Source organism: Sebastes umbrosus, chromosome 2 (genome assembly GCF_015220745.1).
Source record: "Sebastes umbrosus isolate fSebUmb1 chromosome 2, fSebUmb1.pri, whole genome shotgun sequence".
NCBI lineage: Eukaryota > Metazoa > Chordata > Actinopteri > Perciformes > Sebastidae > Sebastes > Sebastes umbrosus.
Genome location: NC_051270.1, coordinates 13,472,525 through 13,496,656, shown reverse-complemented (window position 1 = coordinate 13,496,656; position 24,132 = coordinate 13,472,525). Strand labels below are relative to the sequence as shown.

Sequence of the window (24,132 nt, the reverse complement as noted above, 5' to 3'; positions counted from 1 at the left end):
ATAAATTTGTCTGTGTCCGAATGCATTATATGTTTGAGTCACATCAACAGGAGTTAGTCTCTCTGTGGGCTCTGGTGTTATAGTAGAGCTGTGTCAGTCGGCCCCTGTGATACATCTTAGGAGGCTCTTTGACAGAACTGGGTCAGAGGCAAAGATGAAGGAATTATGTCACAGAGAGAGAAATATACTGGCCTCGGCTGCCATTCCGGTCCTCCTTAGTCTCGAGCGAACCTGCCCAACCACACATAGATAGATATATTCACTGAATAGTAATTAGAGAGTGGAAATGCTGCGATGAGCCGCTGCAGTTCATCATTATATCCACGGCATTTAAATCAATGAGGCAGAGAGTGAGTGAGTCTCCTGTGAGTTTGTCTGTCCCTGTGGGCCGAGTCAGACAAGATGACATCCTCACCAGGGACCTTGAGCCTACTCCTCCCTCAGGACCGCCCACACTGTTTACAACCAGCAGGGCACAAAGGCACACACACTCACACAACTGCATGCACAGATGCGCACACACATGCACAATGTAACACACACACATAGCCCTATTTTAACGGCCTGATTGCAATGCTAGATCATATGGTTACAGATGAGCGCATTCAAGCACGCTTGATACTCTTGTTTATATATATTGGCTAAAGCACAGGTGAAGTGGAACATAAATAGGATGGGTGTGGTGATTAATCATTATCTTCTCAGCCAGTCACATTATCTATTAAACAGCTGTACCAATCACAATGGTCCATAATGAAAATGTCTCCTTAAATGAAAAAAGAGAGACCAGACTGGCTTCTCTAGGCATACTGTTGTTGTGCAGGAAGTGGAGATTGGCAAGGTGCAAATGTATGGAAGCCATTTGCATGATTGCATAAACAGAAAATTAACCATTATAATGCAGTTTGCAGTTTGCATTTTTGCAATCGCAGTCATAATTCTGCTGTATCACACCCTATCGCAGTTAACTGTGCAACAATTGAACCTGTTGGAAGGAAGGCGATGAAGCACGCAGCTGTTGCAGCGGAGGATACGGCTGGTGAGGGAGTTCAGTGATGTAGAGAGGAGAGTGATTTTTCATGGAAATCTTTAGCTCATTACAGACTCGGCCTCACCGGTATTTCTGCTATAATTATATTAAACTCACCTTTTTCTTTGCCAAAATATGTCAGCAAGTTGAAAAATGTCAACGTGACATCATATCCGGTCCGTATCCTTCAACAGAACAAACAGCAGCAGGTCGAAGCGAGCCGAAACGAAAAAGTAAAAAACGGCAGAGGGTCCACATGGATACGACCTGCACCATCACATTTTAAATCCAAAGTGGTAAACACTACACATTGAGTAAAGTATGAAAACACTTTGGGTTTCACACATTGCCAGGAAAAGCAGAGCTAGACATCACGGCTAAAGCTGCATGCTAACTCTGTCATGGACAGGAAATGGTATGTTATTGCGGTAACGTGCGGTCAAGCCAACCGTCACTCTCTTCTCTGTGTTCAAATAGGCCGACGCTGCAACTGTAGAGCACCCATATACTGACATTTATGTTAAATACATTCAAACGGCCCCGTTGGAGCTGACCATGGATGTATAAAGAGAACGGAGCTGATGGGAGAGCTAGCGACGGACTTGGCGAAGTTGGGGAAATATACACGTGTGACTATGTCCGGTTTTCAAAATAAGGGGTTAACAAAGGGAACTGTATATACAAAATGCATATATGGAAATAAGATTGATTGGATTATAGTCACCAGAAGTATAGAACATTACATGTCCCATCTAAATTAAAAAGAAAATACCACTAATTTGTGAGGGAAATGTCTTTATTCTTTGATTCTTGGGTTTCTGGAATAAAATTAATAAATAATGCCTGACAATGACTGATGTATTTGACTTCAGGACATCTCTGACTACATACATGCTGAATATCAAACATTGTTACTGTATTCATTTAGATATTTTCCAAATTCAAAGTCCCTAGAAGTGTATGATTCAACTTTTTCCCATGGTCTAGTGTTAAAGAAGTTAACAAAAATCGCAATAAATCAAAATATTGAATCTCAATACTTAAAGACACAATACATATCGAATCAGCGAATCGTCCCAGCCCTAATTTCAAGGTCAGTAAATTAAGACCTTGTAGCGTTGCTTGCTCCAGTCTTTGTGATGCTACAAGAATAGCACACATTCAAACATGCCTGCACGTGAACAGCATGTGAAATGCTTTTTTATTTATTTATTTTTAACATGTCAATCCCTGTGACAGCGCGAGGAGGTCACAGGAGAGTGGATTTGCATAAACAGCATAAATAAATATGAATTCACTTACCTTCCAAAATGACAGATTGGCCCTCTGAAAGAATCTGACACCTCAGCTTTACAAAATAATTCCTGTCATGAAAGTGAAATTCATCATTGACTGATAAATTAATCACATTCATCAGCCTGTGATTAAATTTTTTTGATGAGGCTTTGACCGTGTTTGAAAACCCAAGAATCAAGCATTTTTAGTTGGAATTCTTAAATATAAAAAATGTAAAAGCATTTTAATAAAAAAACAGATGACTCATTCTGACGTCGGGCATCTTCTCTATGTTTTATTGCAGTATTTTTAAAACACTGCCCCCTGCGGCTTCATTTCCCCTCAGATTCTCTCTATTCAAACAATCACATTGGGCCCAGTGAAAGGAAAATTATGTCCTTTTGCTTTCATTCAGTGTACAAAGAAGCACATTCTGTCCTTCTGTGCTTCCATTTTCTAGAGAGAGGATGTGAACTTTATGACTCCTAAAGTGAAGAGTTTTGAAAAGATGAAATCTTTTCAGGAACTTAACGCTCTTTTAACCTCTGGCAGATACTTCTGCCTTCAAACCACCGATTTTGAAGCTTGAAAGGAAATTGTTATTGCAGAAAATGTGGCCGGTACCATGAGTCATTCCATTCAGTCAGTGAAATGCAGAAGAATAAATAACATTGTGTGTTAGAATATGTTTGTATTTAATAGCCAATGCATCAGTAATGGTGATCTACGACAATGGTGTGTACTCCTCATGCTGTTCGGTATGAATAATGAAGTTCCTCTCAGGATATATCCTGATATCTTTTGTGACCCTGGCAAAAAGTCCCACTTGTAGACAAGAAACATAAGCATACTGTATAACAGATCTTTACTCATGGAACATGCATGATATCCCAAGGATGTACATATCCGCTTTGTGTGAGCTTTCCTCTAAAGCCAGTGTTCAGAACAAACATTATAATTGTATTCCCACTTCTAGTATTGATGTAAAAATTGAAAATCTGTCAGTGCAATGGGTTGGTGTTACTGTAACATACAAACGCATAGAAAGTGTGCAGTGCATCTAATAAGGCTTGAGACTGCTCTGACTTCTTTAACGGTGTTGAAACAAAAATGAATCTCCTTTTCCAAACGTGTTGTTCTTTTTACTTATGTGCATATCTCATGGGAAGTGGAAATGTCTTTATTCTTTGATTTTTGGGTTTGCTGGAAAAAAAAATAATGCTTGACAATATATATTTGACTTCAGGACATCTCTGACTACATACAGTACATGCTGAAAATCAAACATTTTACTGTATTAATTTAGATATTTTCCAAAGTAAAAGATCCTACAACTATAGATGTATTGCCCCAACCCTAGTATATACTGCATACGGTGTTTGAGTGGATGAAATGTAGACACACACTGTGCAAACGCTCACTTATAGCAAGCTGGCAGAACCTGTCTGGCAGCACCAAACAAAACACCTGCTGACCTCTACGATTCTGTCTCCCAACTGACCTCCATCTGCTTCTTTTAGGTGACTGTGAGTGTGTGAAAGTGATGGTGTGACAGTGATGGTGTGTGCATGCGTGCGTGCGTGCGTGCGTGCGTGCGTGCGTGCGTGTGTCCATCCTGAATGTGTATAAGCCGCCTTGCAGAGCCAGCTCAGTTATTAAAGTGGCACTGCCACGGTGGATCCCTCTGCTCAGATATTACACAGCCTCTGCGGCAGAATAACTGCAGGCCATCTCTCGTAAAACAATCTCGACTCAATATTCACAATGTTTAAGCCACCTGCTCCTTCAATGACACAGACTGACTAGGTGAATCCAGGTGAAACCTTAAATCCCTCGGCAATTCCAGCCATCAAAACCACTTCGGTCTTGAAGGTTATAGTGTTGATGAAAGCAGTGATCCCTGCCGTTTCCCAGTGTTTGGCTCCAAAAGAAAATGACCCTCAGGTGCTGGTAGCATTGTGGCTTTTCACATCAGCTATCGGCAGGACATTGCAAGACTTTAAACAGTCTCCTAGTGTGGCTCCTGGGATTTGTTAAAATATAATTAGATGTTAAAATCTATGTGCAAGTTGAACAAACTCCACCTCGGGCTTTTACTGTGGGAGTGGAGAAAGTGGCTTGCTGCTCAACTAAAAAAAAACACAGTGTTTTCTCATATCATGGGATATATAAAGATGTTACTCTGTGCTGTTTTTGCGATGCATTTATCTCAGACCACCTGCTCATACTGTGATTTTCTGCTAATCCAATTTCTGACACTCTGTTACCTACGTGTAAAGCCATGGTGGCTATGGCAACTATCCACCTTTTCTTATTCAGTATTTGTCTTCACACCCACTGTCTCTGCTATACTGAAAGTAACACAGGTCTATGCATCAGACACATTTTCTCAGGAGATACAAACACTGTCAAACTAGTGCACTGCCTCGAATGAGTAATGCTTAATCCTGGGGACACTCGTTTTTCTATTCACAACTACATTGTTTTTACAATAACACAAATTTTAAAGGAGACATATCATGAGAAACTCACTTTTTCAGTGCTTGTTCTGTGAAATACGACAACCCAGACAGTTTTTTGTGGGCTGCCTAAACCAGAAAACAAACAAGCCATTCAGATTTGGATCCCCTTCCTATGTCACATATCACATCAGACCAGCACATACGGAGACTCTGCAAAAGATCAACACCGCGCCCCCCCAAAGATCCCATAGACTTCAATGCATTTTGACGTATGTTTGGATTATAATTTTGACAAGTTTGTATGCATTCATCTCTTGTTATACAAACATTTGTTTTATACACATATCTAACAATTATTTTGCGATCTTGCCTGAAACTGAGCGTTCGCGATTCGTTAATAAATTAAGGTTCATCGCCGCAATGTCCCTTCAGTCTTCTCCCGTCCACCACAGTGGCCGGATATTGCTTATCTAGACATCTATATATATTTGATTGAATCACGTTCGGCCAAGTGTTGTCTGTACAAATCCAACGTGTTAATAGTCAACTGTTTGATCTATGGGCTAAGATTTAGTAGGAGACGACAGTCTGATGCTGCTATAACGTTAATGTATGACTGTATTACTGCAGCAGCCTCACACTCAACCTAACGTTAGCTAGCCATGCTAGTCACTGTTACCAGCATCATTTAGCGATTTACCACACTGACAGTGAATATTAACATATCATGTGTGCCTCAAATCTCAGTGTGAAAGCCTCGGTTAACCCGCTAGACAACAGCTTTTCATAATTTTTACTCCTGTGACAGCGAGTTTATTTCCCCCAAAAGGGAGCTCAGCCTCGGCGATGACGCGATGCTGGTCTGGTCTATAGCTTGGAGCCATAAAGCCCCTCAATTATATCTTTATTAGGACACGGCAGGGGAAAAAATTGGAGATCAGCGTTTTGGGATTTATTGTAGGTACAACCAACTACACAGCAACTATTCAGCATAGCGTTATTACTCACTCACTCAGAGCAGACTGGGCTGTTTCTGGAGGGGGTCTTAAAAAAGGTGCTAAAACAGAGCGTTTCAGACAGCAGGTGAATACGGGTATATTCAGACAGACAGTATGACAAAAATAATGTGTTTTTTGAACATTAAAGCATGTTGACATGTTATAGTAAAAACCCAAAATATAAGTACGGACCTGAAAATGAGCATGATATATCCCCTTTAAGTTGATCCTATTTGTTGTGCACACACATTCACACACATGCTGTATATGACAGCTTAGCCTTGTGATTTTAATGACGTACAGTCTAACCTCAGTTTCAAAAGCAGGTTTGAATTGAGCAGCAGTAACTAATATAACAGACTGACTTGAGTGTAGCCCTCATTATCTTCTCCATTCCAGTCAAATACTGCATTGTGCATTTGAATCCACAGGTAAATATGTTAATTACACTTATGTAAATATTTTCCTCCGAGCTTAGAAAGGAGTGTGGGCTGGCAAGCTGTGCACTATTCATCAGAGTTAAGCACAAAGGTTCTTATCAGGATTAAGACACGACAGCCAAGGTGCAATGCGTGGATTTAAATGTCTTTGATGCTGCGTGAATGTTTGTATCTTGTATCTGGAAGACAGTGTCTGAATATGTCTGTATTTATTTCTGCTTTACCTTTTAGAAACACCCGCCGTAAAATTAAAAATAAATCTATCACTGTTCTTTAAATTCACTGCTTCTTTTGTTTCCAGTTAAAGCTAAATGTAGTCTCGGTACACCTGAGATGGATTTTAGTTCACACCTGGCAAATCCAATGGTGTGTCAAATACCCGTTTATGATCAGATGTAGCTTTAACTCTTCGCACATTTTATCTGTGGAAAACTGCTGCTAAACCAAAAAATAGATTTCTGCAATTTACCCACAGAGAAAGGGATTGTATGGCTATTTGCATACTGAATAAAAAGTACACAAAATGAAGAAGAAAAGCTTGGACAAAAAAAGTGAAACAGAGAGCAGCTAATAGAGAAAGACAGGGTGAAATATACACATAGGAAGGGGTGGCGTGACACAGAGAGAGGGAGAGCATGGTGACTAGCCTCAGGTAAGAACCGAGTTTGGGAGTTTTGTCATGCAATACACATACAGCATTTACTAGGTGATTGTTCAGTGTAGTTGAGGATGCCTTTCTGTTCACACAACACTGGAATGTAAACAAATGTGGACTGACAATGCTGAATGCGACACAAGAGATCTGAGTGTTTTTCAAACTGCCACCTCTATGGTTACGGTTGGGTTAGGTTTATGTAATAAACGCTTTTTGGTGAAGGTCAGGGGAAGACCGTGGTCATGGTTCAGTGAACTCAATTTTTACTGGTGGTAGTAGATGGGATGCTCAGCCCGCTGACTTCCACCACTGCGCATGACAGACAACAGTTTTTATTTGCCTGGCCTCAAGAGTTCCCTTGGCAGTAAACAAAGGTCGTTGTAAGTGTGTGAACAAACCACCAATGCTATTTTTATGGTTGGTCCAGACTGAAGTATTGAAATCACTTTTAATCTCATGATTGTCGATAGTTAATCGCCAATTAATCGCACATTTTTTATCTGTTCAAAATTTACCAAAAAGGGAGATTTATCAAGTATTTAATACCCTTATCAACATATGAGGGGGCAAATATGCTTACTTTATGAAATGTATGTATATATTAGTAATTGGAAAACAATTAACAACCCTAAACAATGACAAATGTTGTCCAGAAACCCTCACAGGTACTGCATTTAGCAAAGAAATTATGTTCAAATCATCATATGGCAAACTGAAGCCCAACAGGCAACAACAGCTGTCAGTGTGTCAGTGTGCTGACTTGACTATGACTTGCCCCAAACTGCATGTGATTATCATAAAGTGGGAATGTCTGTAAAGGGGAGACTCGTGGGTACCCATAGAACTGATTTTCATTTACATATTGTGAGGTCAGAGGTCAAGGGAAGCCTTTGAAAATGGACATGCCAGTTTTTCCTCGCCCAAATTTAGCATAAGTTTGGAGCGTTATTTAACCTCCTTCATAACAAGCTAGTATGACATGGTTGGTACCAATGGATTTCATAGGTTTTCTAGTTTCATATGACACCAGTATCTTCTGAGCCCACTGCAACCTAAACATCACAAATGGTGTTACTGCTCTAAAGAAATTATTGGCGTTAAAACAAATTTGCATCAATGCGTTATCACGTTAATTTTGACAGCCCCAATATACAGTATATATACAGTATATGCAGTATTTTGAATCTCTTTTGTATGTAATGTTGTGTGTTTGTGTTTATTTTCATGAAACAAAGGTTGCTCCCATGATGTTCTATGCTGCCTAGATATTTCCTCATCTCCTCTGTTTCTTCTCCTTCTTCTTCGTGCCGTTGTCTCATCTGCAGGAAAGAAGAGTTAGTTTACCAACCTCAGCAGCTGTAGAATAGTTTTCTTCTTATTGGTCTTTCTCTCATGTTTTTTTTTTCCTATCTCATCCAACTTGATTGGTTTCCTTTCTTTTCAAACATCTCTTGCTTCCTCACTCCCTCTCTAGCGCCATCCCCATCCATCTCTCCTCCAGGTGATCCCATGGAAATGTTTAATTGTTCTGAAATGTCTACAGTGAGCCAGACTAAATGACTCAGCAGCCTTGTCTGCTGACGTGAAAGTCTAATCCATTTTAGCTTCGGTTGGTTTGCAGTCATGCGAGGGCTTTCTTTCTTTTGAAGGGAGCTGGACACATTCACAGGCTCGGTTTTATTTCCTTATTCTTTGATAGCTCAAAGCTGTACATAATTGAGTCTGTTAAGGTGTCAGATTAAAAGCAACCATTGCTCTCCAGGTCTTTTTTATGCTTATTAAGATATTTGCATATTTCTGTTAGCGTGTGTGTGTGAACTATATTTGTGCTTGTGAGTTTTTTGGCGGAGAAAGCAGTTTAAAGTAAAATTGAGGTGCTGTTTGTTTTTGTCCAGAGCACATGCAACACATTTTCTATATTATAAACTGACAATCTGACGTTGCTGTGCTGCCCTACAATTTAACATGCTCTCTAATCAGTCCACAGGTTGTCCTATGTGCGAGACTCCATAATTATTGCAAAACAAGGTTTATCTGTCAAGAATTGTGACTTCTGCGTATATACGCCTATATGCTAAAATGTGCTTCTCGTTGTTTTTTTTATCTGCTTTACAGAGCATGACAAGCACCGCCTATGCAAAAGTACTGAATACATGAATCTTCACTTCAAAGTCAAATGGTTCCACAATGAGTATGTTCGTGACCTGCCGGCCTTCAAGGACGTTCCTCCTGAGTATTCTCTGTAAGTGTCCTCTCATTTTCACACACGTGTACTGTACATGCAGAGAAACATACAAACATGCATGCACATTACTGTGCAGACAATGCACAAGTATGCAGATACTCTTTTAAGTGAAATTAAAATGTGATTACTGTATGTGTAAAAGAAAATGAACGGGTTGCTTGTAACATCAAAGTTAAAACAAACAGGGCTACAGGAAACTAAGGAAAAGATTGACTGACTCAGAGTTGAGAGAAATGTAAATATCAAATTGTTCATTGCCTTCACGATGAAATTGTATTCTCTTTTGATCAAATTAAGATAAGTACAGATGATTTTGTTTGCTTCAACCAATAGTCAACATTACACATTTCAGTGTTTATTTATGCTCAAAGCAAAGTTTTGTAGCCTGAGGAATAATTTGTCCTGACCAAAACTGTATTTTAATAACTTCATAATTAATTATAAAGTCATTTTGAAAACAATTTTAATCATATTCCAGTACCACAGAAACCATAAGGAGGATTATTATGTAATGGTCAACGATGTGATACATATAAGACTGTCAATCATGGTAGATTAGATCAGTATCTGGTTAAGACTGAATCTGTAAAATCGTCATGTAATCTGTGCTGTCAGTTTATTCTAACAAACCTTTAAACATGCTGGTCATAAAAGGTTTTGGATGAAGAGACAAATTCATAGCCTAGAAGCATGTTTTTGTTCTTCTTTTCCCATAGCCCTGGTTTCTACTGTGCATGCATAATCATGTGCAGCAAAGCAGCGGGGATAGCTGCAATGTAAACACGTGTAACGCAAGCAAGGAACGCAATGCCCTCTCCCATCCCGCCACTCCATCAGAGTAATGACTCCCCCTCCCCCTCCACAACACTGTCACTCAAACACCGTCTCCAGCTGGACGGATTCTTCCAGAGACACACACACTTCCACACACTCAGTCTTTCTCTTTCGTCTGCCCGTCTCTCTCCTCTCTTTCTCTGTCGCCACGCCCACCTTATTTATTGGCTCTCCCTCCTGTAGCAGATGTCCTTAGCCAGAGTACAAAGACGTTTTGGGGGGGACATCCGTTGCTCTGAGGACAAGCTCAGGCACCATATTACACAAGGAAATGGCAAAGTGAAACAGACAGAACGGCATTATTATTCCACTAACAAATGTACTTCCTTACCCGATTCATCTGCCCCGGCTTGTCCTGTCCTCTGCTGTCCTCTGTCTGAGCCTCGCAGTCTAATCTGTCCACAAACTGAAACCTGATATCAATGCCTTCATGGATTGCAGCCTTGGCCAAAACCACACTGAAATCTGCTAGGTCTTTTCAGGATACCCATTTGAGTGCAACACAATCAATTTGTATTGATCTCCCTTAAATACAGTGGTTGCCTATAATTTAAAATAACTAAAAAGCCTCTGAATTCTTCTAATGCACTAAACCCAAACTCGTCTGGTGATCCTGAAAGATGAGATGAACCAAATGCTAAAAAAAAACGTTGATGATTTGACCCTTCAATTATACAAAGTGTTTCTTTTTTAGGTGGTTTGAGCCGTTCGTCATTCAGTGGCTTGATGAGAACGAGGATGTTGCCATGGATTTCGTCAATGGAGCGCTGGAAAGGGACAAGAAAGATGGAGTGAGTAAAGCATTGAATTATTTCTTAATATGTAACTTTATATTAAATCAACCAAGCCACTTAAGACTGCTCTCTTCTTCACAAGGACAGCCTGCTTAGACTAAATTTACCTCTTGTGAAGGAGGGTTGTCGGGGGATAAAGGAAATTTCACACAGTCAAAAACACTCCTCCTGACAGTGAGACATCACAAGACAGGAATATGAATGAAATTTCAATTAAATATTCATAAAAACAGGAAGCAAAACATGATTTTTAGAGCAGTAAAAGGCATACGATGAGAGGAAATGTTCATAAGCTTCAGAAAACAAGTTTTGCACAGAAATTATTAGATATACACCTATCTCCCGATTCGATGCTATAACGATACTTGGGGTGCCGATTCGATATGTGTTGTGATTTTTAAGTATTGCAATTCGATATTATGATTTATTGCGATTCGTTAACTTTTTCAACACTATACCATGGGAAATAATTTAATCATACACCTCTGAGGACTTTTACTTTGAAAAATATCTAAATTAATACATTAAAATGTTTGATTTTCAGCATGTATGTAGTCAGAGATGTCCTGAAATCAAATATATCAGTCATTGTCAGGCATTATTAAGTTGTTTTTCTAGCAAAAAATTAAAGAATGAAGACATTTCCCTCACAAATTAGTGGTATTTTCTTTTTAATTTATAAGGGACATGTAATGTTTTATACTTCTTGTGAATATAATCCAATCAGTCTTATTTCCATATATGTATTTTGTATATAAAGTTCCCTTTGTTAACACCTTATTTTGAAAACCGGACGTAGTCACATGTGTATGCTTCTGCTAACTTCATCAAGTCCGTCGCTACCGTTAGCTCTGTTCTCTTTATACATCCATGGTCAGCTCCGTTTGACTGTATTTAACATAAATGTCAGTATATGGGTGCTCTACAGTTGTAGCATCGGCCGATTTGATCACGGAGATATGAGTGCGGTTGGCTTGGCCGCACGTTACCGCAATAAGATAACGTTTCCGGTCCATGACAGAGATAGCATGCAGCTTTAGCCATGATGTCTAGCTCTTCTTTTCCTGTCAATAAAGTGTTTCCATACTTTACTGTATGTTTAGTGTTTATCACTTTCAATTTAATATGTGATGGTGCAGGCCGTATCAACGCCGACCTTCTGCTGTTTTGTACTTCCTCGTTGCGGCCAGCTGTGGTTTGTTTTGGTTGACAGATACGGAACGGATATAACATAACGTTACTCAGACTACAAAAATAAAAGCAGTAACTTCCTTCTACCTCCGCATAAACTCAAATAAAGCAAATATATAGATTGTGGCATTAAAAAAACAATTTCAAAATCGTAAAATTGCGATACGTAATTGATTTCTTTTCCCACCCCTAGTAATTATAGCAATATATTGATGCATCTTCTAGCTAAACACATATAAGCATCGCATAGCAATATACATTTGTGATTTACGGGTGTGATTTGTGTAACCCAGGATGTCCACCGAACAAAATCAGAAGTTAAAACCATGATTCATCTTTACTTTAACACATAAAACATGTGATTGAATATGACTTTTATCTCAATCATGAATAAATGCGGAAATTCATAAGCGTTTAAGACATAACTCTCTAGAGTTTCGGAGAGTTTAAGTGTTAAATGTCATTAGTGCACCTCAGCTGTTACTGAGCATTCACACATAAAGGGGGTTAACAGTACACCTGCTAGTTAGTAATTGGCAGTAAGTGGTCTAGATTGCTCTGTGAGTGATGTAGTTAAAAAATAATTGGTACATTAATGGAACGTTCTCTTCACTGTGCCTAAATAATGTCTTACTATTCTGAGATCTTACATGTGTTTCTTTCTATCTTTTCCTTCTTCCATCTCTCTCTCTCCACCCTCATGCCCTTCTCTCCCCCTCTCTATCCTGCTACAGTTCCAGCAAACCTCGGAGCACGCCCTCTTCTCCTGTTCGGTGGTGGATGTGTTCACTCAACTAAACCAGAGTTTTGAGATCATCAAGAAGCTGGAGTGTCCAAACCCGCAGGCTCTGGCTCACTTCATGTGCCGTTTTGCGAAGGTCAGGCTTTTTGGAAAGCCCCCCCCCAGTAAATCCAGAATACTGTGGGGAGTAATAACTCAGTTAAAGAGTTTGCTATTGAGCTAAGAAGACACTGTGTATTTAGTTTGATATTATTACATTTCTTTAGTGAGCTCCAGAAATTCAATAATAAAACAGCAAGCAAACAAACTGTAATTATAAAATTGTCTCTCTCCGTCCCTACAGACTATCAACAAAGTTCTTCTGCAATATGCTGCAATCATATCGAAGGACTTTCCTTTGTATTTGAGCAAGGAGAACGTGGTAAGTGCACATTCAAAATCTGTAAATGTTAATAGCCAAGGTTGCATTGAGTGGTCGAAATGCAAATATGGTTATTCAGATGATTGTGTTTCCATGAGGACTGTCTCTAACAACGGTTTGTGGGGAGAGAGTTAGCAGGCCAGTCTGTTCTACGCTAAGCCCTGCCCTGCCTTTTGTAATGCACTTAACAAAGTGTCTCTATTAACCAAGATGCAATTATTCATTTCACAGCTAATAGTTGGGGAAAAGTCTTTGGTATTTTCCGGGCTCTCTGTCCATTGTTTAATGTGATGGATGACTAAATGCAGAGCCTTCTGAGTGGCCTAATTATCCTCTCTGGTCTTTGAAGTTGAAGTGAGATATAACACACAGGGTGCTAGCGGAGCAGGCAGATGTTTCTTCACAGTGTTGACAGGCTCGTTACAATCGTCCCAGAGAAAACATGAAATGTCCCTCGTTGAGACAGGGCTGAACAGACAGATGATGGAAAGAAGGAAATAAGAGGCAGATGGAGTTGTACAGCAGCAGGATTACATCAAATTAAACCTAATCTCTAATTTATCAGACTGTCACGTATATAGTACATGACTCACATCAGAGCCATCTTTACCAAGAATGGCTCTGTGTCTGTCTTTGCTGCCAACAAACTGAACCATACATTAAAAGAGAGGATCTAGTACAGTGATTCCCAATTTATGTGGCGTGTGACCCCTTAAAACAAATGAGTTGTTAAATTTTTGCTCTTGTTTTAGTTTGCTTTAAGGATTTTCAAAAGCCTTAAGGGGTAAAAGCATACAGTCTTTTACTTAACAAACCCACAAATTAGACATCGGGCGAGAGCAGTGGTGGAAAGTAACTTAGTACATGTACTGAAGTACTATACTTATATACAATTTTTAGGTACTTGGGTTACTTTGTACTTTAATTTACTTCCATATTATGCTGCTTTATACTTCTACTCCAAAACATCTCAAAGGGAAATATTGTACTTTCTACTCCACTACATTTATTTGAAAGCTTAAGTTTCCTGTTACTTTTAAGATGAAGATTTTACACAATGGATAATATAACAACACATTGTTCATGACTAAACCTGTGGTTTCCAACCTTTTTGGCTTCTGACATCGTACAAAAAGCAGTGTGCAGACTGGGTTATATTTCAGATGGCTATGAGGTGTTAACAGCTCCACCAAATATTGATTTTTCCTCTCAACTTCTCACAAGGTTTCATGTTAATAAATGATCCAATATCTCACCAACAATCAAAGATTGGAGAAAAAGTCCTAAAACTTAAAACAGATTTGTGTATCAGAACTTTTCCATCTTTCTTCTTCCATTAATTGTCTCACGACTCCTCAGATATATCTGGTGTTCCTGTATATAAAACTATATATAATGAAGTTCAAACTAGCTCCACCTCCAGCAGCTAAATAAGTAGCATGCTGCTTACACGGTCATGCTTCAGTATTAATAATCTAATGACGTCATATATAATAATATATCAGTCAAAGGGACCAAACCAATGCTTTTTCTTTAATACTTTAACTACATTGTGCTGCTAATACTTATGTACTTTTGCTGAATTAGGGTTTTTCATGCAGGACTTTTACTTGTAATGGACTATTTTTACCTTTCTGTATTGGTACTTTTACGTGAGTAAATGATCTGAATACTTCTTCCACCACTGAGCGAGAGTCATTCACGCTAACATTCACAGCTACAGGCAATTTTGAGTCGCTGGTTATCCTAACCTGTAGGACTTTCTTGCTGTGAGGCGACTCTCGTGCTTCCCCAAAAGTCACAATAAAACGTTTTTTGTAAATTTCCATAATCATCTTGTGAAGCCTCAGATTTATCTTGAGACCCCTTCGGGCATTCCCAGGTTTGGAAAAACGTATCTACATTAGATCTGCTTTGGCAAACATTTTGCTGATATGAATACATATCTTGATATTGATCATATTTTGCAGACAAACTTGTTATCTATCACACCATTCAAACAGCGCTACCCAACCGAAAACTGTAAATCAATAAATACACCACTGTGAAATAGCTGTCTTTTTTTCTCTCTTTGTAGTCCTGAGTGATGTCACAGCAGCCCCTGGCATTTAACTGATAGATTATAATATATCCAGTGTGAGTGTTAGTGGACAGAACCCTCTATTCTATATTTTTCTCTCAAGCTAGAAATATGTAGCTGAGGGATTGCTTTTATTCAGATTAGAATATCTTTATTCTCCCATACAAATATGCACATAAATCTAGTAGAGAGCGAGCCATTATGTGCTGCCACAGAGACGCTATTGGCCGCTTTGTGGATTGAAAGACACCAATCATCCTTCTCCTGCGGCGCGCAGAATTATCATTTTAGTACCATCAAATACAACTATCATAGTTTTTGGGTGTTGTTTGTATGTTTTTGGGGCAGATAATGTACATAATCTGTGACTGACTGAAAACTCTGAAGAATTACTCTGAGCCTCCATCATAAAAAGCAGTGTGATTAATGTCTGTCATCTGTTAAACATGCTGTGCAACTGAGAATCGATAATGTGTGACATACTCACTGCAGACAGTCCTCTCCCTGTTGTATTATGTATTGCATTTCCCCGCTGACTTTCGATGGCACGCCGAAAACCTAGCATCTTTGTATAGATGAAGTGTCAGGAAATCAAAACTGATGGATTTTACTTTTTTTTATGTCTTGCAATTATATGGGCTCGTCTCGAGCTTACAACCTTTTACAGCACAATGAATGTATGTTTTTATAGGATGTCAACACCATTAAATATATAGTTGATGTTCTTCTGACACCTTGTATTGTACACTGTAATATACAAAACAATCTAGCTTTATTAATTCTTGTACCTTTACAGCCCTGCATCATCCTCAACAACATCCAGCAGCTCCGTGTCCAACTGGAGAAGATGTTTGAGTCCATGGGCGGCAAACAGGTCTGTCTGTGGCTACCTAAGTGTATCTCTGCTGTGTCTGTGTCACGTTTTGGGGCAATTCACTTTCAAATAAATTGAGATTTTCCATCCTAAATTAAAAGATTTTCTTTTTTAAAGGCATATAATTTATGAATTATTACAATGTAGTACCGCAGTGATCTGCGTTCTTCCACTGGAAGGTCAAACCACAAGGTTGGCTAAAGAACAGCATCCCCGGAGCTTCGGAGGATTCAATGTCTTGGTAAAGGACACTTCAGCAAGGTTGATGCCAGTTAATACGAAGGCTTAAACCTCCATCCTCAGATCTGCTCTCCGCTGTGAAATAAATGCAGTGTCATGATCATGTAAATGGTCATTTCAGATGACATTTATACGAAGTGAAAGTGAGTTGACCCCAACAGTGATGTGCTGTAATCCTTCCCCTCAGTTCTGTACTTAACCATCCAATAGACTAATCTGACATGTGGTTCAGTTTGCTACTATCACCTTTCTACCTCTACTACTTTTCCTCAATTACTTCCTTTGTTCCCCATCACTATTTCCCTACCGCTAACCCCCCCTTGTGTATAACATGTGTGGCCTTTTTTTGTAAATATTGAGTTAAAACCCTGTAAATGTGTTTGTCGGAACACCGTTGAGTATTTTCCCTGAGAAGAAGCAGCCACGGCTTCTTATGACTTACACGCATGTTTCTCTCCTCCAGTATCTAACGCCTGTCTTGCCTTGCGTTTTGTCTCCCGTCGTTGTGTCTTCTGTTTCCCCCCCGTTTCCTTTCTGTGCTCTCTCTCTCTGTCTCCAGGAGGAGGGGGTTGTGTCCTTCTGTAAGGTGTGTGCAATAGGACTCGTCAACACCCCTTCCCACCATTTAACGAATGATACGAAAAAAAGCACGCCCCCTCCCCCCCTGTGCCTCCCCGCCACCCCTCACGCTCCTACGCTTCTCACCCCCCACTCCCCCAAAACCCCCCCAGCAGCATGTGCCACAGAGCATACGGAATCTGAATTACCCATCACCCCTCTGGACAGGCTGCTCAAGCTCACCATCCCCAGCGCTCTTGGGGATAGTGGCTCAACCCACCCGATCCCATCTTTATTTTTAGCTTGCTTTTTTTTACCCCCTCGTCTGCCACTTCTCTGTCCATGGCTAATTTAGAAGTGCGATATTTATTTTAGTCTGTTGTTGCCCCTTTTTTTTTTTCCACGACGCAAAAAAAGTGGCGTCGGAGGCTCGCCAAGTTGCTGGCTGTGGTTTTGATCATCTCTATCCATTCCCCAGGCTGCAGCCACAAAATGCTTCTGACAGGATTTTTCAGACCGTGTTTAATGAGCTTCTCAAACACTTACAAATCTCTCCAGCTGTGCCCTCGGCTGATGTGCCGCTACCTCACCACATTTAGCAGTTCTAGACCTGGATCACTCCCAGCCCGTTATTGTCTGAAGAATAATGACACCAGATGTCTTAGCATCCCTTCGAAAAGTAAAATGATGGATATTCATTGTTAACGGACAATCCGGTATATCTTAAAGAACATTTCCAGCTAACGCTTCATTTCATGGTAATTAGGTAATAATTAGCAAGTAGCCAATTTGAAATTTCTTTGGAATTAATGCCTAATTACCCCAATATTTATCTCAAAATAACAAGAATTATATTCCGCTAATTCCCCAATAGCTGGTAATTTATTTCATACATTCCCAGGAAAAGAATAAAAAGTTAATTGATATGCTTTATTTCCATGTCTGCTGATGAATAGATAATAATTAGTAGATAACTTATTCAAAATTTCTTAAAAAGCTCCCTGAATCATGACATTAGCTACCAGGTTACATTTGTGTAGACAATAAGTCACACAATGGTGAGATTTGTGCTGATCAGAAGTGTGATGAAGAGCAGCGCACAGCCGCTTCTCAACCCTAAAGGCCCTATTTTAACGATTATATGCTATTTTAGCGTATAATTATTAAAAAATGTTTATAATAACGTAATTTTCGATAAATTTTGAGGTAAATATTGGAAAAATTTGTAAGTAATTTCAAAGAAATTTCAAGTTTGTTATTTGCTAATTATCACCTAATTACCATGACATTTTTGTGAACCTGTAAAATGAAGTGTTACCGATTTCTCTTCCTAATTATACAGCTGAGGTGTATTTCAGGTGAAAGTTTTCCATTAGTTTCCTCTCTGCACAGTAGCCTATTCATTACACACAATAGTTCCCTATCAGCAATTAACTCCCAGAGAGCCAATGTAATTACCAAGAGCTGTTATCATAGCATTACCAATAACAGAGATTAGCAATAATCTCTTACAGTGCCCACATTTATGGAATCATCATGGACTGATCTCCCTAGATTGGTATCAGGCTTTATTTTGGGCGTCGGCCCGTTTGCCTAAATGCTTTTCTCACTTTAGAGATGGTGGCTTATTAAAGCTTTATTTACTTGGCACTGCTGAGGACAAACTGTGTTTCGGAATAACAGCCCTGGCAGCGAGTAGATATTGTTTTGTTGAAACAGGCGAAGGGAAGCAAAGCTGGGCCGCTGTTGATAGGCTGTCAGCCAGGGGAGAGTGTGTGCACTCTGGAGGACTCTGGACGTCAGTCAGCGTTGAGTGAAACTAGTGGAGCCAGGTGCTCTATACCAGTGGTCTCAACCTTTTTCGTGTCAAGGACCCCTACATTGATACACATTAGGTTACACATTTGCTTCAGGGACCTCCATCTGAAAAGATTTTGGTTGTTAGATATGATTAAAACCATAATTCTATAGTTGTCAACAACAGTTGAGGGCATAACAGTGGAGGTTGAATTGGTTTCTGACAATGCAAATGGAGAGTGAAAGACATTAGACACCGGATCTATTATTCATAGCACCCAATATACATGAATATAGATAACATTCATACATTTTATTCTCAACATTATATCCCATTTTTAAGTTAATCCAAGAACCTTCATTAACCTCAGTACAAAACTGCCTCATTTAGCAAGTGAAATGGAGGCCTTTCAGACAGGATTGCAGTCTTTAGGTAGATATTTGACCGGAGTATCAGAAACCACACAGTCAGAAAGGATTTTTCTCCTCTCAGGAGGTGACAGGTGCTTTGGTTTATCTAACAGCGGGGTGAATTTCCTGTAGCAGCTTTCCCATTAAGACACAGTGTTCATGGCAAAAAAACGGAGAATCTCAATTTCAGAGACTGCCAGGCTGCAGATTAGAGCCCAGTCTCAAACCTTCCCCAGGCCAAGATGGACTGATATAAGACCAAGGCCTACAGTATTTTTCTGCTATCATTTGAAAAGATGGAAAAGATGTTATCCGTTTACTCAAAGAGTAAAATAACAACTCGGACTACTGTGGTCAATTTTCTCTGTGACAGGAAAATCTTGCACGCTGCGATCATTTCCATTGAGGTGACAGCAGTACGAAAGTGTGCACACGTGAACACAGACATATAAATCTGTCCCGTTTGTGCTGCAGATCGAGGCGTGTCTGCAGAATAACAATGTCTATAAAAGGTTTAGTTTACACATTCGCTTCCCAGCTGAGCCATCTGCCTTTATAACGTGCGAGATGTACGGCTCCGTGGCTTTAAAGGTTCTAATATGACGATCTGTCATGCATGTGGTGCGGTGCCTGGCCTCACACATCCATCTCAGGCACTGAGCCTCAACGACGTTTGCTCTCCACCCCCATCCAAAACATCAATGTTTGGACATTTGTACATGGCGAACGTAATTCATAAGCACTGAGACGAACAGTGATACAGATGCACTCATACGTGCAGTTACTCACTGATGCACACATACACTCACACACAGCACAGCACATATCCACTCATGCATTTTTTCTCAGAATATGCCCAAAACCACAGAAGAACATCTGCACATCCATCACATGCACATTCATAAATATGGCGCTGCAGAAACCCAACATACATATGCCATGCATGGGCACATAAATGCTGTGGATCAATTTTGCTAATTTTGTGTTTATATGAGCTGGTATTTAAGATTTGTTCTTTGCAAGGTCATGACAGATTTTTCTCGCACATAGTACACTGATTTAAGAGGCTAGTAGCAAAGCATAGCTACAGATATGAATCTAGATACACCAACATATCCTAAATGATAAACAAAATATTAGAAAATTGCACACTCAAATGGATTTCATAGTGAAACAAACACATGCGGCAAAAAAATATTTTTTCCGAACATAAAAAGTCAGGCAGACGATTTCAGTATCAAAACATCTGTAGATACAAGGATTTATTTATATATGAGAGTAAGCTTTATTCCCCAAAGATATTACAATGTCGGGGTTGCCTGAGAGCGTACTCTCTCTACTGTAACTTATGAAGTAATGCATAAAAATATTCCCTTTTGAGAGACCACGAGCTGGCTGCTTCTTTGCTGACACCATGTCTCATGACTCGGTAAGCAATCATCATTGCAGCGCTCGGAGGTGAGCCGTCCATTTGTATTCAGAACGTCGCGCTGCACAGATGGCAGGCAAAATGAGTGGGAGGCCACCAGCGAGGCAGGTTACCTCTCCTCTGTGCCTGTCGTCTCCCCCCTAACACCTCCACCCCAGTAGAGGCAGAGATTCGGAGCTGTAGTCAGTGTGGGCTAGTGTATGGAGTGTAATGATGTAGTAACTGTCTGTTTTCACTGACAGCTGGATGCAGAGGCCAGTGATCTGCTAAAGGAGCTGCAGAATAAACTCAACACGGTGCTGGATGAGCTCAGTGGAGTGTTTGGCTCCAGGTGAGCATTAGCGTGACTCAATGAGTGTGTGTGTGTCTGTGGGCGGGGAGGAGGAGGGGGATCATTTTCATTAAGTTTAGTGTATCCATTCATGTCTTGTTCTTTCAAAGAAAGTGTACTACAAGACTGCTTAGTTATTGAGATGTATTCAAAACATAATTGACTCAAACTCCTGCTGAGCACCACGCTCAGTGAGCACAGCAAGTCGCTAAACATTTCATCTTGAACAAGACACCCCTGCTCTTAACACATTTTCAATAATCTGATAGGACCAGCAGCAGCGAGCTAGCGTCTAATGTTGCAGTGTAAAATATGAACCCAGTAGCAAAGGATTTAAATGACTGTTGTTTTCCATCACACAGTTTCAAAGGTGTGATCGAGGACTGTGTGAAGCAGATGAACCAGGAGCTGGTTCAGATGAAAGGCCCGGCCAAAGGGAGCAACGCTGCCATGGATGCAGAGTCTGTCCTCCGGCCTCTTATGGACCTCCTGGATAAAAAGTAGGTATATGCTGAATGCAACGTCTGAGTTTAACTTCTAAGATGTGAGGCAGTTTTGTACTTTGGTCTTCAGTAAGTGGCAATCTCTTTTGCAAACCAATTAAAAGTCATTAATTCAGGAGTGAATAGGCTCAGCCATCCATTGCCATCAAGTTTCACCTGATGGAGTTTGCATGTTGTGCATGTTGTGAAGAAAAGGAGATGGTGAAGAAAGAAAGGGAACTTACCGCTTTTATTGTTGTAGGCTGAGTAACGTGACGTCATATCTATTCCGTATTCGTCAACCAAAGCAACCTGCAGCTGGCCGAAGTGAACCAAAATAAGAAAGTAGAAAGCGGTGGAGGGTCGACGTGGATACGACCTGCACCCTCACATTTTAAATCCAAAGTGGTAAACACTACAGTGAAGTATGGAAACACTTTGGGTTTCACACATTGCCAGGAAAAGCAGAGCAAGACATCATGACTAGAGCTGCATGCTAACTCTGTCATGGACAGGCAACGTTGTGCGGTAACGTGCGGTTAAGCCGGCCGTCACTCTAATCTCCGTGGTCAAACCGGCCGACGCTACGACTGTAAAGCACCCATATACTGACATTTATGTTAAATACATTCAAACGGCCCCGATGGAGCTGACCATGGATGTATAAAGAGAACGGAGCTGACGGGGGGAGCTACTTGCTACTTATATTATTTCAGTTACAGTATATCACCGATGATAAAAACAATTTCCTAAATGACAGGCCGATCCCACCCATATTCAAACTGGCTGGTGTCAGAGTTCAATCACATCACAGTACCTTTTAGAGTTTCTGAATACTTTGATTCTTCACTGTTAATTTTGGAATGATGTGGTTGTATCAGAAACTACAATAAAGACACAAATTTCAGCCTACTTCTACCCTCTCATGTGTATGCCCAGTTCTCTCGAAAGTAAGGAAAGTGGGGAACTTCCCCAAGGTCCCAGGACACAGGGCCTCCAAAAGACCCAGGTTTACTGCATGCCAATTAATGTTAGTTACTTGATTCATTGTGTTAGGGACCACTTAAGTACAATATCAACTATGGCGAGTCCAGCACCACTACTTTATGATGGTCCCATCTTATAGAGGGCTTGTATCAAAATCTAGTTTTAAGACTATTATTGTTGTAGTTGAAGCAACAGGTACTTATAAATTGCACAGAGATGGTAGGCAGGTGATTGTTTGTTCAAAACAACAACAGCTTCAAAAAAAGAAAGAAGAGCAGAAAACGGCACTGAAGGCTTTTCTCAATGGAAAAGATATTTTCGCTTTTCTCCCGACTGGCTCGAGCAAGAGTTTGATTGACAGATGGTTCAAGTATTTTTTTGCAAACAATTTAGAATGACGGCTTCTTGGATGGTTCTGTGTGGAAAACCATCTGGCGGGTCAGATTACCTAACATCACCCATCACATTTCCATTCATGAATACAGCAGTATAATAATTACCACCATTTTACATTTGTTTCCTGAAGACAAGCGAGACCAGCATTATCTGTGATTAATTGAACCCAGGGACTGTGTTTACTTCCGTGGCATTCTTGAAAGAACCACAGCGATGATATGCTTCAGCTGAGATCTGGGAATCGCTCTCAACCATTTGTCAAAGCAACATTGAGGCCAATGGGGTATTACAGGGAATCCTCTTAATGATATGGAAATACTAAATCCTTCCTCCTCTCTTTGAGACCCGGCTTGCACAATAGGGTGAGATTAAAGTATAGAGCTACTGCATTTATTCTATGAATCACAGGTGTTTTTCTTCATTAAATCCTATTATTTATGATGGCGTCATCACTTGTTGGCGTCGTCAGCAGTGTTGGCTCATTTTGAGACACGTGCCTCGAGAGTTGACCTGACAAATGCCCTTCTTTTGCCGCTTTGCAGTTTGATGTTATTTGCCAAGATTTGTGAGAAGACTGTGCTGAAACGAGTCCTCAAAGAGCTATGGAAAATCGTCCTGAACACCATCGAGAGAACAATTGTTCTGCCTCCACTGAGTGACCAGAGTGTGAGTTTGATCAATTATGTCTTTTTCCCTTTTCTGTTACTCTGTTCATCTCTCGGCCTGCCCTCCACCTTCACTCCTCTTCTCCACCTGTCTCTCTCTCATTTCATCCATCTGTTCAGCTCTTTCATGCTCCCTCATAACATACACATTACTGTACAGGAAATGAAACATGGCATCTCTAAATCTTAACACACACAGACTGAGTTGTTAATCCTTCTGTTAGAGCCCAGTTGACATTTTTCATCTCAGAGAATTTACTGTTTTGTTGTTGTTGTCGATGGAAACACGAAAGTGCAGTTCAATGCCATCATGTCAAGCAGTTTTCATTTTCGTCTCTCTGTCACTTGGATTTTCCAAAATAAATAGTGTAGCTTTAAAGGTGCAATGTGTAATGCCAAATCACCTACTCCAAAGAAATAAGGGGCAGCATTTCACCTATACTACGGGGTCAATACAATCTAAATTTACTAACTAACAGCAGGGCAATGATACGCAAAACTCAACCACACTGCTGAAACTCTGAGAGACGGTCAAAGTGACACTGCTGCTATCTTATAATCTTCATGTGTGGCGTCGGCCTACAGTTAACATTAGCCATCTCTGTGTTTGTGCCACTAACTGGAGGCTATACAGACCGTGCAGGGTTTACGTTAGCTGGCATACGTAGGCTATTATATGGCTATTTAAAACATATATCCGGTAGTTGTTCTATATGGCTGTAATTCTTGAATATTAACAGCCATATTGGCCGTCAAAAAAGAGTAAATGCTGGGTCCATGTACACTTTGCTAGCT

At 40.2% G+C, this 24,132-nt stretch overlaps 1 protein-coding gene across 3 annotated transcripts in view; it reads left to right on the top strand.

Moving 5' to 3' along the window:
- LOC119480904 (protein unc-13 homolog C) overlaps window positions 1-24,132 on the top strand; it is a 202,493-nt gene that overhangs the window by 160,283 nt on the left and 18,078 nt on the right. For 2 of the 3 annotated variants that reach the window (XM_037757550.1, XM_037757541.1), the window contains 9 exons: window positions 8,976-9,102; window positions 10,634-10,730; window positions 12,659-12,802; window positions 13,010-13,087; window positions 15,964-16,041; window positions 16,841-16,867; window positions 20,719-20,807; window positions 21,170-21,307; window positions 23,215-23,338. In XM_037757550.1, the coding sequence (XP_037613478.1) occupies window positions 8,976-9,102; window positions 10,634-10,730; window positions 12,659-12,802; window positions 13,010-13,087; window positions 15,964-16,041; window positions 16,841-16,867; window positions 20,719-20,807; window positions 21,170-21,307; window positions 23,215-23,338 (902 nt within the window). The remainder of the gene's footprint in view (window positions 1-8,975; window positions 9,103-10,633; window positions 10,731-12,658; window positions 12,803-13,009; window positions 13,088-15,963; window positions 16,042-16,840; window positions 16,868-20,718; window positions 20,808-21,169; window positions 21,308-23,214; window positions 23,339-24,132) is intronic. The other variant, XM_037757559.1, reaches the window with a different exon arrangement.